General features: G+C 56.1%; 2 protein-coding genes across 2 annotated transcripts; both read right to left on the reverse strand.

Annotated features, from left to right (window-relative positions):
• Window positions 1-1,501: 1,501 nt before the first annotated feature.
• Window positions 1,502-6,669, reverse strand: LOC309596211 (protocadherin alpha-6-like; the record flags this gene model as incomplete). Its single annotated transcript, XM_082324053.1, has 2 exons — window positions 2,207-6,669; window positions 1,502-1,538 (listed from the first exon to the last, which is right to left on the reverse strand). The coding sequence occupies exons 1-2, from the start codon at window positions 4,786-4,788 to the stop codon at window positions 1,502-1,504; spliced, it is 2,619 nt and encodes an 872-aa protein (XP_082180179.1). The 5' UTR covers window positions 4,789-6,669.
• Window positions 6,670-9,672: 3,003 nt separating this feature from the next.
• Window positions 9,673-17,804, reverse strand: LOC309596212 (protocadherin alpha-2-like; the record flags this gene model as incomplete). The annotated part of the gene is made up of 3 exons (XM_082324054.1): window positions 13,460-17,804; window positions 10,233-10,284; window positions 9,673-9,855 (listed from the first exon to the last, which is right to left on the reverse strand). The coding sequence occupies exons 1-3, from the start codon at window positions 16,030-16,032 to the stop codon at window positions 9,673-9,675; spliced, it is 2,808 nt and encodes a 935-aa protein (XP_082180180.1). The 5' UTR covers window positions 16,033-17,804.
• Window positions 17,805-19,268: the final 1,464 nt, after the last annotated feature.

The raw sequence follows: 19,268 nt of genomic DNA on the forward strand, positions 1-19,268 counted from the left end.
TCATGAAGCTCAACAAGGCCAAGTGCAAGGCCAAGTGCACAGGGGTCAGGGCAATCCCAAGCATGGATACAGGCCTGGCAATGAGTGGATTGAGAACAGCCCTGTGGAGATGGACTTGGGGGTACTCATAGATGAAAAACTGAATATGACCTGGCCACATGCGCTCACAGCCCAGAAAGCCAATCACGTTCTGGACGGCATCAAAAGATGTGTAGCTAGAAGGTCACAGGAGGTAATTCTGTCCTTCTAGTCTGCTCTGTTGAGACCCCACCTGGACTACCACATCCAGCTCTGGAGTCCTCAGTACAAGAACGACATGGACCTGTTGGGGTACCTCCGCAAAAATGATCAGGAAGATGGAGCACCTACCCTACGAGGACACGCTGAGAGAGTTGAGCTTCTTTAGTCTAAAGAAGAGACAGCTCCAGGGAGACCTTACAGCAGCCTTCCACTATTCAAGGGGGCCTACAGGAAAGATGGGGAGGGACTCTTTATCAGGAAATGTCGTGGTCCCTTCCAACCCAAACCATTCTATGATTCTATGACTCTATGACTCTATGATTCTATGATCATGGCAACATCGACAGCTGTGGAAGATGCTACAGATGCCCACCACTACACGGGGACAGCAGATGGAAGCATTACCCTCCCACAACACCCTTCCCAAAACAGGAGCAAAAAGGTTCATCAGACACTATTCAGCAGTCTGCATCTCACCCCTCTTACCAACACATTGCCTACATCACACAGGCAGCAGCGCAAGGGACTGTCTCTGGTGGGACATATTCATACAACATTGGGGGCATTTCAATACCACATATTATCTCAGCATCAGGAAGGCCTACAACTCCAGACACCTTGGAGCCTAGAAGAGAATCCTGGGCAGGAACACTTCATGCCCATCCTGCCTCATCCTTTCCTCTAGGTCTTCCCAAGGACTTCCACTTCCCTCAGACAAGTCTTCCCACTGCTTATGGTCACCAGGACATGGCCAGGCCCTACTCAGCGCCACTGCCACATTCACCTCTGTGACATGCCACAGCTTCCTTTCCCACCTCAAGGCTCAATCCGACTTTTGCAGACCCTTCCCAACGATGACAGCATCATAAAAAAAACACAGAGGTATCATATACATGCTGTCCGGCAGACCCTCTGCTGCTAACCCTTCAGGTTTTGCAATGCTATCTCAGATGGAAATGTGGCAGACCTGGGAGCAATACTCTTTCTCAAGGTGATGTCAGGACAGCTCTAAATGGCAACGGCGCTGATTTCATGCTCTGAGAGAAAAAACAAAACGTTGATGAGAACACCATAATAAATGGTATCAACTGCGTTGAACAATTTTGTTTGGGCTTTTTGGGGAGGGGCGGTTCTTTGGGTTTAGGCTTTTTTTTGTTTGCTTGTTTGTTTTGTCTTTTCAGAAAAGAAGATTTCAAGGGCTTGGAAAAGATGTGGCTGTTGACACAAACTGTGAAAGAACATCAAAACAGGCCAGTGTATTTCACACTACTTCTCCAGCCAGGAACACAAATCCACCACTGGGAGAGCAAGAAAAGAAAAAGAAAATAAAAAGACAATTCCCATTTCTAACACTCTACCTTGGGTCACACTCCTCTCCCTGAACACTTAACGCTACTAACTAAAGTAACAACACACTTGGAAAAAGAACACAAGAAAAGTCCACAAACAAAATGGAGAATTGTTCTCTCTACAGGGAGAGAAAACCTGGAAATCCCAATTGTCACCTTGCATCACATCGTTTGCAAAGGAGAATCAAAGAGGAGGAGGACAGTTTTTGACAATGCACATACCAGCACGAGCCGCAGTCAGCAAAGGTAACAAGGCAGAAAACAGTGCCTGGGGGGGACTGTCACCACCACAGACTGCGTGTCTTGCACTCCTTCAGCAAGCTCGGGTGGAAACGCTACACACCAGCAAGCAACAGCATCTGCAAAGCATTTCTGCAACCTCTCATCGCAATCCGCTGTGATTTTATTCAACTCACACCCAGAACAGCAACCCTCAGCTGCGGACGGTAACTGCTGCTGGGGGCGGCAATCCCCTCACTTTTTGTTCCCCCCCACAAGCAAGAGCCGAGGGGCTCCGGCAAGGACCCGAAGGCAGATGCAAAGGTCCCAGCAACAGCCTTAAGCACCCGCCAAGCACCCACCGCCCCCAGGCCCCGGGCGCCCAGCCCGGCTCCCACCAGCGCCTCCCCAGGGCGACGGCGAGCAGGGCGAGCAGGGCGAGAACGGAGAGAAGGGGGAGGAGGGGGAGAAGGGGGCGAGAGGCGAGAAAGGGAGGGCCACTGACCGTGTCCAGGAGAGCGGGCGGCTCCGGCTGCGTCTCCTTCGCCGCGGCGCCGGGCGGCGGCGGGAAGTTGGGGCTGAAAACCATCAGGTCGCTCTTGCCCGCGCCGTCCGCCACGCACAGGCTCCGGCTCTGGCGCTGCGAGTACGACCAGCTCCCCACTTCGCTGGCGCACACCAGCGTCGCCGGCCCGGGCCCCGGCAGCACGCCCGCCCGCGCCGACCACCGCGACGCCCCGTACAGCACCACCGCCAGCACGAACACGCTCGACACCGCGCAGATGGCCACCACCAGCCACACGTTCGTCGCCGCCGCCGCCGCCGCCGCGCCGCCCTCCGCGCCCGCCGCCGGACGCAGCCCCGCCCCCGGCGACGACGACGACGACGAGCCCGCGGCCGCCAGCGCCGCCTCGGCGCCCTCCACCAGCGACACGCTCAGCGTGGCCGTGGCCGAGCGCGCCGGCTCCCCGTGGTCCCGCACCACGATCACCAGCCTCTGCCGCGGGCCGTCCGCCTCCTCCAGCGCCCGCGCCGTGCTCACCTCGCCGCTGTACAGCCCCACGCGGAACGGGCCCTTCCCCCGCGGCTCCCACAGCTCGTAGCGCAGCCACGCGTTGTAGCCCGAGTCCGCGTCCACCGCGCGGATCTTCGCCACCACCTGCCCCGCCGGCGCCCCCCACGCCGCCCACGCCCACAGCGCCCCCGAGCCCGGCCCCGCCGCCGCCGAGCCCGCCGCCACGGGCCCCGGCCCGCCGCCCGCAGGCGGCAGCAGCGCCGGCGCGTTGTCGTTCTCGTCCACCACGAAGAGCTGCACCGTGGCGTTGCCGCACAGCGCCGGCTCCCCCGCGTCCACCGCACGCACCTCGAACTGCAGCACCTGCACCTCCTCGTAGTCCAGGGGCTGCAGCGCCCACAGCCGCCCGCTCTCCGCGTCCACCGCCACGTAGCTCGACGCCGGCCGCCACCCCCCGCCCGCCGCCGCGCCCCCGCCGCCGCCGCCGCCGCCCTCCGCCACCGAGTAGCTCACGCGCCCGTTGCCCGCCTCGTCCGGGTCCCGCGCCCACAGCCGCGCCAGCTCCGCGCCCGCCGCGTTGTTCTCCCGCGCCAGCACCGTGTACACGGCCTGCGCGAACGCCGGCGCGTTGTCGTTCACGTCCGACACCGGCACCCGCACCCCGCGGCTGGCGCGCAGCGGCGGCGCCCCGCCGTCCTCCGCCCGCACCTCCACCTCGTACTCCGCCACGCGCTCCCGGTCCAGCGCCTCCCGCACCACCAGCGAGTACGAGCCCGCGAACGTCGCCACCAGACCGAACGGCGCCGCCGGCCACACCGCGCACCGCACCCGCCCGTTCGCCCCCGAGTCCCGGTCCGACACGCTCAGCAGCGCCACCACCGTCCCCACCGCCGCGTCCTCCGGCACCGGCACCGACAGCGACGTCACCCACACCTCCGGCGCGTTGTCGTTCACGTCCACCACCTCCACCACCACCTTGCAGTGACCCGACAGCGGTGGGTTTCCCTGATCCGCTGCATCCACTTGCAGGCGATACAGACCAACATCCTCAAAGTCTAAATCACCCCTAAGACGAATCTCTCCGCTGCTTCTGTCGATCCCGAAAACGTCTCTTCCATCCTGAGGCAACAAGACCTGGAGAGAGTACGAGATATTCCCGTTCGTCCCCTCATCCAAATCCGTGGCGTTTACTTTGATCACTAAAGTGCCACGTTCCGTATTTTCCAGCAGTTTCACTTTATACACCGACTGGTTGAACTGGGGCGCGTTGTCGTTCGCGTCCAGCACCGAGATCACCAGCTCCATCGTGCCCGACAGCGACGGCCGCCCACCGTCACTCGCCGACAGCAACAAACGGTGCACAGCATCCGTCTCGCGGTCCAGCGGCTTCCTCAGCACCAGCAATAAGGACTCCCCATCCTCCTCGATTTTTTGCAAATCCAGAGAGAAGTGCTCGCTGGGGCTGAGTGCATAGGAGAGCTGCGCGTTGGCTCCGATATCTGCATCCGACGCGCCCTCCAGAGGGAACCGAGACCCCGGCATCGTAGATAATTCCGCGATGCTGAGGTTTTTCCGGGCGGCGGGGAAGAGCGGGGCGTTGTCGTTGATGTCGGTGACCTCCAGCTCCACGTGGAAGACGCGCAGCGGCCGCTCCACCAGCACCTCCAGCCGCAGGGCGCACGGCGCGCTCTTCCCGCACAGCTCCTCCCGGTCCAGCCGCGAGCTCACCACCAGCGCCCCGCTCGCCCCGCTCACCTCCACGCTCGCCCGCCGGCCCTGCGACACCAGCCGCAGCCGCCGCGCCTCCGCATCGCCCGCCTCCAGGCCCAGGTCCTGCGCCAGCCGCCCCACCACCGTCCCGGCCTCCGCCTCCTCCGGCACCGAGTACCGCACCTGCCCGCCGCCCAGCGCCCACGCCGCCTGCAGCACCAGCACCCGCACCACGGGCACCCACCGCACGCCCATCGCCGCCGCCGCCGCCCGCCCGGGCCCCGCACGGCTCCCCGCCGCCGCACGGACGCACCGCCTCTCCTGCCCGCCCCGCGCCGCCCCCCCGCGCTCACAGCCGGGCTCTCCGCCGCACCGGGGCGGAGCCGCCTCGCCGCTCCGCCGACGTTTCTGAGCCTGCAGCGACACCGTGTGCTGCTCCGCCGCCGCGCACGCTCCCCACCACCGCCCGCCACTCCGGCCCCGTCACGGTCATCTCCTCTGCCGCCTCTTCCTTACGTTTTCCTCTTTCTTTTTCTTCTTTCTTTTTCCTCCCTCCTTTGCTCTTTCCTTCTCCCTTTCTCTTCCTTCTTTTCTCCTTCTTTCTTCATTCAGTTGCCTCTTTCTATTCGTTTCTATCCTTCTTCCTTTCTTTCCTTCTAGTTTTCTTCTCTTCCTTCTCTTCCTTCTCTTCCATCTCCGTTGCCTTCTTGCCCCGCCGTCCCCGAGTCTTTACTCCCCTTTCCCTTCGCTTTCCACCCTTCTCTCTGCTTTACCCCCGCTCCCAGCTCACCACTCGCCTCCAACGCCGCGGCGGAGACCATCACAGACGGAGCCATCAGCGCTAATTACGGGCCATCAGCGCCGGAGCGCGGTGCTCTGACCGTGGGGGAGGATGTTAGGGACCAGCTCCGTTCAGTGTCTAGAGGTAAAGTCGGTGCGGGCTCGTCATCTTCTCTATCGTCTCTCCTTGCCTTCCTTGCTCTTCTTTCTTGCTCTCTTCCTTCCTTGCTTTTTACCTTCATAAGAGTCCTGCCTTTCTTTTTCCTTGCCTTCTTCATTCCTCTCTGCTATTCTCTTTTTTCTCTTATTTTTCTCTCTAACCTCTTTCTTTCCTCCTTCTCTTTCCTTTTCTCTTCTCTTTCCTTCTCTTCCCCATCCTATTTTTTCCTCCCCTCCTCTTCTGTTTCCATCCTTGTCTCTCCCGTCCTTTCTTTCCTTTTCCAAACTGTTTTCCAGATGTCCAAACCATGCTCACATTGAAGCATAGACATGCCCTTTGGCAAGACCTCTCCTTCCTCCTCCTCACCCCTTTTCATCAAGACTTGCACAGCATCCCTGACTACTGAGGTTGCTGAGGTCCTCAACTCCATTCAGCCTGTTGAGATCAAGTCAGTGCATCCTGGCAACAGTCTCAATCATCTCTTCCTTCCTGCTTGCTTGCTTCCTTGCTTCCTATTTCTTACTTGCAAAGATTCCTTCCTTTCCTTCTTTTTTCACTCCTCCTTTCTCTTTCCTACTTCCTTTCTCTTCTCTCTTCCTTTTCTTTCCTTGCCACACCGTGTCTCATCTTTGCTTCCCCTTCTCTTCTGCTTCCATCCTGTATCTTCTGTTCATTTCTTCCTTTACCAAAATGTTTTTAAAAGGTCACCACCATGCTCGCCAAGAAGCACGGACGTGCCATTTGGCAAGAGCTCTCATTCCTCTTCCCTACCACCTTCCATCTCTCTGGGCAGGGAACAACCTTCCTGCTTTCCTCCCATCCATGCACCTGCAACTTCCACTCCCATCAAGGTGAAGGCCACACTCTTCAGCCTCTAGTCCTCTTGAGGACCCAGCAAGGCAATCATAAGCCACCAAGGTAACACCGTGGCATTTTCAATGAGAACATATTTACTCCAAGAAACGCATTAGAAAGGCCACCTGTCCTTGCTGCCACCTGCTCACCCTGCGCCTGCAAGCAGCAGGGAAGCAACGACAGCAGGCAGTGGTGCTTTGCTGCTCCACACCTACAGGCATTACAATCCAGGCAACAGTCAGTCGATTCAACATAAAGATGCCACAATTGAACAGGAACAAAAGTTCATCAGCCTCTCAAACACATCCTCTTTAATGTGTGACTTACCTGTAACATCACTGGTGTCGTCTTCTGAAAAAGAATCATTTCCAGAACAGGAGAATTGGTTTTAAGGAACATTGTCTCTTAACATTATGACAGATTTCGGGGGATACTAGATAGAAAAACATTACTCATGATCCGCAAAAGCCTTGAAAACCCTGGACAGCGTGTAGTGCTCCCTTAGGCACTTCTACCAAAGGGGAAGCAGAAGGCAGATCTCGAAGCTAAGGACACTCTCTCAACATCAGCCTCAGCTCAGGACACTGGAAAAACCTTCCCACACACTCATGGAAAAGCCCCAGAAACATCTGACACCCAACAGATGCCACGATTTAGCGGTCTACATCATGCACTGTTAACAACACATTGCCAATGTGAGAAGGAGAAAAACAACAAAAGGGTGGGCAGGTTTGGTGAGAGGAGAGAAGAAAACCAAAGGATCCCATCCCACTCTATTGAAACACAAGCTTTGCCAACATCCTGAATACGGAGGCCACTTCTTCCCCTCCCTACCAAGACTGGGACCACAGAGAAGAACAAGGAAGGCTCAGAGAAGGCTAACAGCGTGATCCAAATTTCAAAAACCTTCTCCTTAACCAACAACATTCCACATCAAGAACAAGTGACTAAAGGCGCATATGGCAGTCATCTTCACACGCAGTAGTACCATGGAGAATAAAAGGTCGCGAGACTACGCAGAACTTCTGGACGTCCTGAGAGGATCAGACTGACAGGCCTGTAGTTCCCCAAATCCTCCTTCCAGCCCTTCTTGTAGATGGGTGTCACATTTGCTAGCCCTAGTCAACCAGGTCCTCCCTGGTTAGCCAGGACTGCTTGTAAATGACAGAAAGCGGCTTGGTGAGCACTTCCACCAGCTCCCTCAGTACCCTTGCGTGGATCCCATCCGGCCCCATAGAGGCGTGTGTGTGTGTGTGTGTCTTCCCTGCATACAGTCCTTCTTTTCCAGCTTCCATTCTCTTTCATTCCTTCCTCTTTTTATTTCCTGCTTCCTTTCTTGTTCCTTTTCTCCTCCTTTTTCTTCCACATCTTCCTTTCTCTTCCTGTCATCTTTTTTCTCCTTCCTACTTCTTTTCCTTCACTTCCTTTTTCTTTGTTGCCCCGCACTCACCTACCCTTGACTTCCCTTCTCTTCTGCTTCCATCCTTGTCGCTTCTTTGCTTTTTATCCTTTACCAAAAGACTTTCTACGTATCACTGCTAGAACAACACAGAGGCCATTGGTCTCCACAGAATACCTCTCACTCATTTGCATGATCCACCTGTCACACAGCCAAACAAAAGCCATGAGAGTAACACCACGGCATTTTCACTCAGAACACCCCCTTGACTCCCAACACACCCATCCCGTGAAACAGATTGTGCTCCCTCCTCCACCTGTCCTTGCTGCCACCCGATCACGCTGCGCCTGGAAGCAGCAGGAAAGCAACGACAGCAGGCAGTGGTGCGTTGATGGTCCAGTCCTACAGGCATTACAATCCAGGCAACAGTCGGTCAATCCAGCGTGAAGGTACGATGACTAAACAGGAACAAAAGTACATCTGTCTCTCAAACACATCCACTTGAGGTACGAGCAACTTACCTGTAGCACCACTAGTTGCTTCTTCAGAAAAGACACATTTTCAGGACAGGAGAATTGGTTTTAGAGGACATTTTCCCTTAACACGATCAGAAATTTCTGGGGTTGCTGGATAGTAAAAAAATGGCTCATGTTCTGCCAAAATTTTGAAACCGTTTTGCAGTCCGCTCCTTCAGCTCTGACAGGCTTGGTGCTGTGACCACTGCCATGGGGTGCCCGGTCCAGTGACTGACCACCCTCTCAGTGAACAACTTCTTCCTACCGTCCTAGCTGAACTGCCCCTGACGCAGCTTCATTCCATTTCCTCATGTCCTATCACTGGTCACCAGAGACAGGAGATCAGCACCTCCCCTTCTGCGGCTCCTCTTGACAAAGTTGTAGACGGCGATGAGGTCATCCCTCAGCCTTCTCTTCTCCAAGCTGAACACACCAAGTCACCTCAGCCGCTCCTCATGAGTCTTCTCCTCAAGACCTTTCACCATCTTGCTCACCCGACTCTGGACACACTCTAATAGTTTGATGTCATTCAACTCCCGCATCCAAATAATTTATAAAGACATTCAAGAGCTCTGGCCCTAAAATCGAGCCCTGCAGCAGCCCACTGGTGACTGGCCGCCAGCCTGATGTAACCCCATTTACTGTAACTCTTTGACCCCAACCTGTCACCCATTGGTCTCCCAACATATTATGGACACGTCCTACGACAAGTAGTATGACAGATGTATGCTGGACATTTCATCCAGAAGGATGCTGTCAGAGACAGTACCAAAAGCTTTGCTAAAATTCAAAAAAACCCCACATCTATTGCCTTCCCTTGCTCAACTACATGGGTGACCTTGTCATAAAGGGAAGTTAAGTCAGTTAAAGAAGACTTTACCCTCGTGAACGCGTGCTGGCTATAACCAAGGACTGCAGTCTCTCTCAAGTGCTTTTCAGGAACTCCCAGAATAACCTTCCCCATAATGTTACCAGGCACTGAAGCGAGACTGACACGCCTCTAGTTACAAGGGGTTTCCTTCTCACCCTTCCTGAAAATTGCAACAACAGTTGCCAGCTTCCAGTTGACTGGCACCTCTCCAGGCTCCCAAGACCATTGAAAAAGAATGGAGAGAGGTCCCGCAATAACATCCGCCAGCTCTTTCAGTACCCTGGGATGAATCCCATTGGGCTCCATAGACTCAAGTCTCTCCAGCTGGAGCAGCAAGTCTCAAACGAGTTCAGGGTTGGCAGGGAGTTCAGCATCCCCCCAGTCACGCTCTTCCAACACAGGGCTCCGGCGGTCCCAGGGCCCATCATCGGTGTTAAAGGCAGAGGCAAAGAAGGCACTAAACATCTCTGCTTTGTCTACATCCCTCTTTGCGAGGTGGCCAACCTCATCAAGTAACGGACTAATGTTCTCTCTGACCCTCCTATTGCTGTTAACATATTTAGAAGTGCCCCTTTTGGTTGTCCTTCACGGTGCTGGCCAGCTTGAAGTGAAACACAAGCCCAAGCCCCAGGTACTTGGACATCTCTGCAAACAGGCTCCAAAGAATCCAAACAACACAGGGGACTCTCTCATTCAGGAGCTCAAACCCATCACAGACCAGCACAACAATCCTCCATGAAGGCTGAAAAAGCAGGGGGCAGCCACAGCTCCTGAGCACTCTTCATACACCTTGAGGAAGAGCTATTCTTCCTCAGTTTCACCTGCACGCTGAATGGCAAGCACAAACAGTGCTGCAAGAACCCTGTTACCCAAGGGATTTAGTCCCCATGGAATACCTCTCCTTCGTTAGTGTGATCCACGCATCACACAGCCAAACAAAAGCCATCAAGGTAACACCATGACATTTTCACTGAGAACATCTCCTCAATGCCCAACACACCCACTCAAAAAAGTGTACTGAGCTCCCTCCTCCCTCCATGCTTGCTGCCACCTGCTCACCCTGTGCCTGGAAGGAAAGGAACAACAGCAGGCAGCAGTGGTTTCCTGCTCCAAACCTACAGGCACTACAATCCAGGCAACAGTCGGTCGATCCAACATGAAGATGCCACAACTGAACAGGAACAAAAATGTACATCTGTCTCTCAAACACATCCACCTCCAGTCTCAGCAACTTACCTGTAGCATCACTCGTTGCTTCTTCAAAAAGCAAATGTTTTCACAACAGGAGAATTGGGTTTAAGGGACACTGTCCCATAACATGATCAGAGATTTCTGGGGATGCTGGACAGGAAAAAATAACTCATGTTCTGCAAAACCTGCACAGTCCTTAGTGCCCCTTATGCACTTCTATCACAGGGGAAGTAGGAAGGAGACCTGAAAGCTAAGGACATTCTCTCAACATCAACCTCAGCTCAGGACACTGGAAAAACCTTCCCACACACTCATGAAAAATGACCCAAATGTCTGCCACCTGACAGATGCCACAATTCAGCAGTCTGCATCTCATCCACTGTTAACAACACGTTGCCAAGGTGAGAAAAAACAACAAAAGGGTGGGCAGGTTTGGTGAGAGGAGAGAAGAAAACCAAAGGATCCCATCCCACTCTACTGAAACGCAAGCTTTGCCAACATCCTGAATATGGAGAACACTTCTTCCCCTCCCTACCAAGACCGAGAACACAGAGAAGAACAAGGAAGGCTCAGAGAAGGCTCACAGCATGATCCAAATTTCAAAAAGCTTCTGGCTGACCAACAACATTCCACATCAAAAACAAGTCATTAAATGCGCATATGGCAGTTATGTTCAGATATTCTCCAGTCCTTCCTCAATGACACAGACCGTGTTTGACACAGCATCTCCATTTCCATCAGACAAGACTCCTCCCCAATCAAAGACACCCTCCCCGTGACACACATGCCCAGGCCCTACTCGGTACCACTTGCAGGATCACTGCCACAATACCCAGACAGTCCTCAACCCCAACAACATGCCCCAGCTCTAAACCCTGCAGTGAGCAGGACTCAGGCCTTTGCACATCCTCACCTTCCCTCATCATTTGCACAAAGAACATATGGAAGGCTGCAAAGCCACACAGCATCTGGCAGGCTCTTCCCACTTCTGTGAACTTCACCCTCAATGCTTTGGCCTTTGCAGCAATCTCCGATGGAAACACCACACAGCTGCACATCAGAGTTCGTAAGCATTCTGTCACTAGAGCTGTGACCGCTCGCATCCCACTCCACACAGATTTCCTTCTTTGACAGAACAACACTAAATGCTGAAACGTAAGCACAATCACGACATCAGCTGGGTGAGAGAACTTGTACCATGGAAAACCAGAGCTGGGCTGGGCTGGAGGATTTGGAGTGTACGTGCACGTAACCAAATGAGTAAAGCATGACAAGCAGGCACACCACCTGTACCGCCGCCAACTGTGCAAGTGCACAAGGAGGGGAAGTCAAGAGCACAAAGATGACACCCACCTCCTCATGGCCCCTTACAAATCCTGCCTGAGGAGGAAGAAGGAACCATCATGGCAACATCAACGGCTGTGGAAGCTGCTACGGATGCCCACCACTACACAGGGACAGCAGATTCAAGAACTACCCTCCCACAACACCCTTCCCAAAGCACAAGCAAAAACGTTCATCAGACACTATTCAGCAGTCTGCATCTCACCCCCTCTTACTAACACATTCCTTACATCAGGCAGGCAGCAGCACAAGGGACTGTCTCTGGTGGGACATATTCAGAACCTCAAAAGACACTGTGGGCATTTCAATACCACACACTATCTCAACAGCCAGAAGGCCTCCAACTCCAGACCCTTGGGAGCCTGGGAAGGATCCTGCAAAAGAACACTCTCTGCCCATCCTGCCTCATGCTTTCCTCTAGGCATCCTCCATTCCACATTCTGGGACATGCGTTCTCAAGTCAAGCACATCATCTCCCATTCTTCTTTTCTTACGACATCGCCCATGACCTACCCAAGGATTTCTACCTCCCTCAGACAAGTCTTCCCACTGCTCAAGGTCAACATTCACATCAGGACATGGCCAGGCCCTACTCAGTGCCACTGCCACATTCACCTCTATGATAGGCCACAGTTCCCTTTCCCACCTCAGGGCTCATGCCAGCTGTTGCAGACCCTTCCCAGCAATGAGAGCACCATAAAAACCATACAGATGGTATCATATGCACTGTGTTGAGCAGACTCTCCGTAGTTGACCCTTCATGTTTTGCAATGCTTCAGCTATCTCAGATGGAAATGTTACACAGCTGGCAGCTCCGTTACTCACCTGAAATGTTACACACCTATTGGTAGAGATGGTGTCAGGACAGCTCTAATGGCAATGGGCATTGATTTCCTTCTGTGAGAGAACAACCCAAATGTTGATGACCACAGCAACTGTCATGGATGAGATCTAAAGTGTAGGACAATTTCGGGTTTTTTAAAAAGAAGGTTTCCGGGGCTGCCATAAGGCTGTCAATGCTGATACAACTACTGAAAGACTATCAAAACAGGCCCAGCATACATCACATCAAATCACGTCATTTCTCCAGCCAGGAATGGAAGCCTAGAACATGGTTTGGGGGGGAAGGGGGGGGTCGGGGGGGAGAAAATCCCCATTTCTGACACCTACTTTGGGTCACACTCCTCTCCCTGACCACTTGATACTACAAACTACAGTAACAACATACTCGGAAAAGAAGATGGGAAAATTCTGTGTTGTCTTCTCTGCTTTCATAATGACTCTCGTGGGTGAATTAGAATGGAGAAATGAGACCACGGGGAGAGAAATCCCTGGCGTCCCAATTGTCACCTTCCACCACATCTCTTGCAGAGGAGAATCAAAGAGGACGACAGAGTTTTCCACAAGAAACCACATCTGATACCAGCACAGTCAGCAGTCAGAAACGGTAATATGGCAGGAAATAATTCCTGTCACCACCACAGACTGCGTGTCCTGCACTCCTTCAGCAAGCTCGGGTGGAAACGCTACACACCAGCAAGCAACAGCATCTGCAAAGCCCGTGTTCTGCAACCTCTCGTCGCAATCCGCTGTGATTTTATTCAACTCACACCCAGAACAGCAACCCTCAGCTGCGGACGGTAACTGCTGCTGGGGGCGGCAATCCCCTCACTTTTTGTCCCCCCCCACAAGCAAGAGCCGAGGGGCTGCGGCAAGGACCCGAAGGCAGATGCAAAGGTCCCAGCAACAGCCTTAAGCACCCGCCAAGCACCCACCGCCCCCAGGCCCGGGGCGCCCAGCCCGGCTCCCACCAGCGCCTCCCCAGGGCGACGGCGAGCAGGGCGAGCAGGGCGAGAACGGAGAGAAGGGGGAGGAGGGGGAGGAGGGGGCGAGAGGCGAGAAAGGGAGGGCCACTGACCGTGTCCAGGAGAGCGGGCGGCTCCGGCTGCGTCTCCTTCGCCGCGGCGCCGGGCGGCGGCGGGAAGTTGGGGCTGAAAACCATCAGGTCGCTCTTGCCCGCGCCGTCCGCCACGCACAGGCTCCGGCTCTGGCGCTGCGAGTACGACCAGCTCCCCACTTCGCTGGCGCACACCAGCGTCGCCGGCCCGGGCCCCGACAGCACGCCCGCCCGCGCCGACCACCGCGACGCCCCGTACAGCACCACCGCCAGCACGAACACGCTCGACACCGCGCAGATGGCCACCACCAGCCACACGTTCGTCGCCGCCGCCGCCGCGCCGCCCTCCGCGCCCGCCGCCGGACGCAGCCCCGCCCCCGGCGACGACGACGACGACGACGACGAGCCCGCGGCCGCCAGCGCCGCCTCGGCGCCCTCCACCAGCGACACGCTCAGCGTGGCCGTGGCCGAGCGCGCCGGCTCCCCGTGGTCCCGCACCACGATCACCAGCCTCTGCCGCGGGCCGTCCGCCTCCTCCAGCGCCCGCGCCGTGCTCACCTCGCCGCTGTACAGCCCCACGCGGAACGGGCCCTTCCCCCGCGGCTCCCACAGCTCGTAGCGCAGCCACGCGTTGTAGCCCGAGTCCGCGTCCACCGCGCGGATCTTCGCCACCACCTGCCCCGCCGGCGCCCCCCACGCCGCCCACGCCCACAGCGCCCCCGAGCCCGGCCCCGCCGCCGCCGAGCCCGCCGCCACGGGCCCCGGCCCGCCGCCCGCAGGCGGCAGCAGCGCCGGCGCGTTGTCGTTCTCGTCCACCACGAAGAGCTGCACCGTGGCGTTGCCGCACAGCGCCGGCTCCCCCGCGTCCACCGCACGCACCTCGAACTGCAGCACCTGCACCTCCTCGTAGTCCAGGGGCTGCAGCGCCCACAGCCGCCCGCTCTCCGCGTCCACCGCCACGTAGCTCGACGCCGGCCGCCACCCCCCGCCCGCCGCCGCGCCCCCGCCGCCGCCGCCCTCCGCCACCGAGTAGCTCACGCGCCCGTTGCCCGCCTCGTCCGGGTCCCGCGCCCACAGCCGCGCCAGCTCCGCGCCCGCCGCGTTGTTCTCCCGCGCCAGCACCGTGTACACGGCCTGCGCGAACGCCGGCGCGTTGTCGTTCACGTCCGACACCGGCACCCGCACCCCGCGGCTGGCGCGCAGCGGCGGCGCCCCGCCGTCCTCCGCCCGCACCTCCACCTCGTACTCCGCCACGCGCTCCCGGTCCAGCGCCTCCCGCACCACCAGCGAGTACGAGCCCGCGAACGTCGCCACCAGACCGAACGGCGCCGCCGGCCACACCGCGCACCGCACCCGCCCGTTCGCCCCCGAGTCCCGGTCCGACACGCTCAGCAGCGCCACCACCGTCCCCACCGCCGCGTCCTCCGGCACCGGCACCGACAGCGACGTCACCCACACCTCCGGCGCGTTGTCGTTCACGTCCACCACCTCCAGCTCCACGCTGCAGTGACCCGACAGCGGGGGCCAACCTTTGTCTCTCGCTTCGATCTCCAAGTCATACGACTGAACGGCCTCGAAATCCAGTTCCCCGGCAGTGCGTATCTCCCCGGAATTTCTATCAATTAAAAACAATTCCTGAAGATTAGCTGAAATCAAGTCGCTAAAAGAGTACTGTATCTCCCGATTATTTCCCTCATCTTTGTCTGTCGCTGTTAGCTGGAGAAACACAGTTCCGGGGACAGCGCTCTCCGGCAGCTGCACTTTATACACCGACTGGTTGAACTGGGGCGCGTTGTCGTTCGCGTCCAGCACCGAGATCACCAGCTCCATCGTGCCCGACAGCGACGGCCGCCCACCGTCACTCGCCGACAGCAACAAACGGTGCACAGCATCCGTCTCGCGGTCCAGCGGTTTCTTTAACACGAGGACTAGTGACATTTTGTTTTCGTGTTTGGATTTTACTTCCAAACCGAAGTGCTCGCTGGGGCTGAGTGCATAGGAGAGCTGCGCGTTGGCTCCGATATCTGCATCCGACGCGCCCTCCAGCGGGAACCGAGACCCCGGCAGCGACAGTTCCGCGATGCTGAGGTTTTTCCGGGCGGCGGGGAAGAGCGGGGCGTTGTCGTTGATGTCGGTGACCTCCAGCTCCACGTGGAAGACGCGCAGCGGCCGCTCCACCAGCACCTCCAGCCGCAGGGCGCACGGCGCGCTCTTCCCGCACAGCTCCTCCCGGTCCAGCCGCGAGCTCACCACCAGCGCCCCGCTCGCCCCGCTCACCTCCACGCTCGCCCGCCGGCCCTGCGACACCAGCCGCAGCCGCCGCGCCTCCGCATCGCCCGCCTCCAGGCCCAGGTCCTGCGCCAGCCGCCCCACCACCGTCCCGGCCTCCGCCTCCTCCGGCACCGAGTACCGCACCTGCCCGCCGCCCAGCGCCCACGCCGCCTGCAGCACCAGCACCCGCACCACGGGCACCCACCGCACGCCCATCGCCGCCGCCGCCGCCCGCCCGGGCCCCGCACGGCTCCCCGCCGCCGCACGGACGCACCGCCTCTCCTGCCCGCCCCGCGCCGCCCCCCCGCGCTCACAGCCGGGCTCTCCGCCGCACCGGGGCGGAGCCGCCTCGCCGCTCCGCCGACGTTTCTGAGCCTGCAGCGACACCGTGTGCTGCTCCGCCGCCGCGCACGCTCCCCACCACCGCCCGCCACTCCGGCCCCGTCACGGTCATCTCCTCTGCCGCCTCTTCCTTACGTTTTCCTCTTTCTTTTTTCTCCCTCCTTTGCTCTTTCCTTCTTCGTTCTCTTCCTTCTTTTCTCCTTCTTTCTTCATTCAACTACCTCTTTTTATTCGTTTCTATCCTTCCATTTTTCTATCCTTCCATTTTTCTATCCTTCTATTTTTCTTCCCTTCCTTCTTCCTTCTTTCTTCTCTTCCTTCTCTTTCTGCTCTTTCATCTCCGTTGCCTTCTTGCCCTGCCATCCCCGAGTCTTTACTCCCCTTTCCCTTCGCTTTCCACCCTTCTCTCTGCTTTACCCCCGCTCCCAGCTCACCACTCGCCTCCAACGCCGCGGCGGAGACCATCACAGACGGAGCCATCAGCGCTAATTACGGGCCATCAGCGCCGGAGCGCGGTGCTCTGACCGCGGGGGAGGCTGTTAGGGACCAACTCCGTTCAGCGTCTAGAGGTAAGGTTGGTGCGTTCTCGTAATCTTGTCTATCGTCCGTTCATTCGTTCCGTTCATTTTTTCCTTCCTTCGTTCTTTTCTTCCTTTGTTCCTTCCTTCTTTCCTACTCTTTCTTCTTTTCTACCTTTCTTCCTTTCTTTCTTACTTTCTCACCCTCAACACCTCTCTGTGAACAGTCATAGCGTCCGTGCATGCTAGGAAAGTCATTTATCGTTTCTTATTTTCTTTATCTCCTTCCTCTCTATTGCTTGCTTCGTTCTTGCTAGCTTTTCTTTCTCACTGTTGTTTTTCCTCCCTTCCTTCTCTGCTTTCTTCTCTTCCTCCTTCTCCTTTCTTCCCGTCCTTCCCTCCCCTTCTCTTCTTCCACCCTCTTTGCCTCTTCCTTGTCTCCTTTACCAACATCTTTTCTATATCACTACATCACTCTCGTCACGGCGCACAGACACGCCCTCAGGCAAGACCTCTCATTCCTCTTCCTCACTACTTTTCATCAAGCCTCGCACAGCGGCCCTCAGCACCGAGGATGCCGAAATCCTCAACTCCATTCAGCGTGTACAGATAACATCAGGGCATCCTGGTAATCTCCTCTATGGTCTCTTCCTTCTTTTCTCATCCTTCTTTATTCCCTCCTTCCTTGCTTTTTCATAGAATCATAGAATATTGAATCGTTTAGGTTGGAAAAGACCTTTAAGATCATCAAGCCCAACCGTTAACCTAGCACTGCCAAGTCCACCACTAAAACATGTCCCTAAGCACCACATCTACACATCTTTTAAATACCTCCACACATGGGGACTCCACCACTTCCCTGGGCAGCCTCTTCCAGGGCCTGACTACCCTTTCAGTGAAGAAATTTTTTCTAATATCCAATATAAACCTCCCCTGGCGCAGCTTTACGCCAGTTCCTCTTGTCCTTTTGCTTCTTACTTAGGAAAAGAGACCAACACCCACCTCACTACAACCTCCTTTTCAGCTCAGTTGTAGAGAGTGATAAGGTCCCCCCTGAGCCTCCTTTTCTCCAGACCAAACAACCCCACTTCCCTCAGCTGCTCCCCATAAGACGTGTGCTCTAGACCCTTCACCAGCTTCATTGCTCTTCTCTGGACACACTCCAGCACCTCAATGTCCTTTTTGTAGTGACGGGCCCAAAACTGAACACAGGATTCAAGGTGTGGCCTCACCAGTGCCGAGTACAAAGCCACGATCACTTCCCTCGTCCTGCTGACCACACTATTTCTGGTATAGGCCAGGATGCTATTGGCCCTCTTGGCCACCTGGGCACATTGCTGGCTCAAGATCAGCTGGCTGTTGACCAACACCCCCAGACACTTTTCCACCAGGCAGCTCTCCAGCCACTCTTCCCCAAGCCATGGGGTTGTTGTGACCCAAGTGCAGGACCTGGCACTTGGCGTTGTTGAATCTCATACAATTGGCCTTAGCCCATGGATCCAGCCTGTCCAGATCCCTCTGTAGTGACTTCCTACTCTCAAGCAGATCAACATGCCTGCCCAACCTGGTGTCGTCTTCAAACTTACTGAGGGTGCACCCGATCCCCTCATCCAGATCATTGATAAAGATATTAAACAGAACTGGCCCCAGTACTCAGCCCTGGGGAACACCACTTGTGACCAGTCACCAACTGGATTTAACTCCATTCACAACTCTTTGGGCCCAGCCATCCAGCCAGTTTTTTACCCAGAGAAGACTATGCCCATCCAAGCCACGAGCAGCCAGTTTCTCCAGGAGAATGCTGTGGGAAACAGGGGCAAAGGCCTTAATAAAGTTCAGGTAGACAACATCCACAGCCTTTCCCTCATCCACTAAGCGGGTCACCTTGTCCTAGAAGGAGATCAGGTTAGTGAAGCAGGACCTGCCTTTCATAAACCCATGCTGACTGGGCTCGATCACTTGGCTGTCCCACATGTGCCGCGTGATGGCATTCAGGATGATCTGCTCCATAACCTTCCCTGGCACCAAGGTCAGACTGACAGGCCTGTAGTTCCCCAAATCCTCCTTCCAGCCCTTCTTGTAGATGGGTGTCACATTTGCTAGCCTCCAGTCAACCAGGTCCTCCCTGGTTAGCCAGGACTGCTTGTAAATGACAGAAAGCGGCTTGGTGAGCACTTCCACCAGCTCCCTCAGTACCCTTGCGTGGATCCTATCCAGCCCCATAGATGCGTGTGTGTGTGTCTTCCTTGCATACAGTCCTTCTTTTCCAGCTTCCATTCTCTTTCATTCCTTCCTCTTTTTATTTCCTGCTTCCTTTCTCATTCCTTTTCTCCTCCTTTTTCTTCCACATCTTCCTTTCTCTTCCTGTCATCTTTTTTCTCCTTCCTACTTCTTTTCCTTCACTTCCTTTTTCTTTGTTGCCCCGCACTCACCTACCCTTGACTTCCCTTCTCTTCTGCTTCCATCCTTGTCGCTTCTTTGCTTTTTATCCTTTACCAAAAGACTTTCTACGTATCACTGCTAGAACAACACAGGGGCCATTGGTCCCCACAGAATACCTCTCACTCATTTGCATGATCCACCTGTCACACA

The sequence above is a fragment of the Platalea leucorodia genome (genome assembly GCF_965183815.1).
Source record: "Platalea leucorodia genome assembly, chromosome: 11".
NCBI lineage: Eukaryota > Metazoa > Chordata > Aves > Pelecaniformes > Threskiornithidae > Platalea > Platalea leucorodia.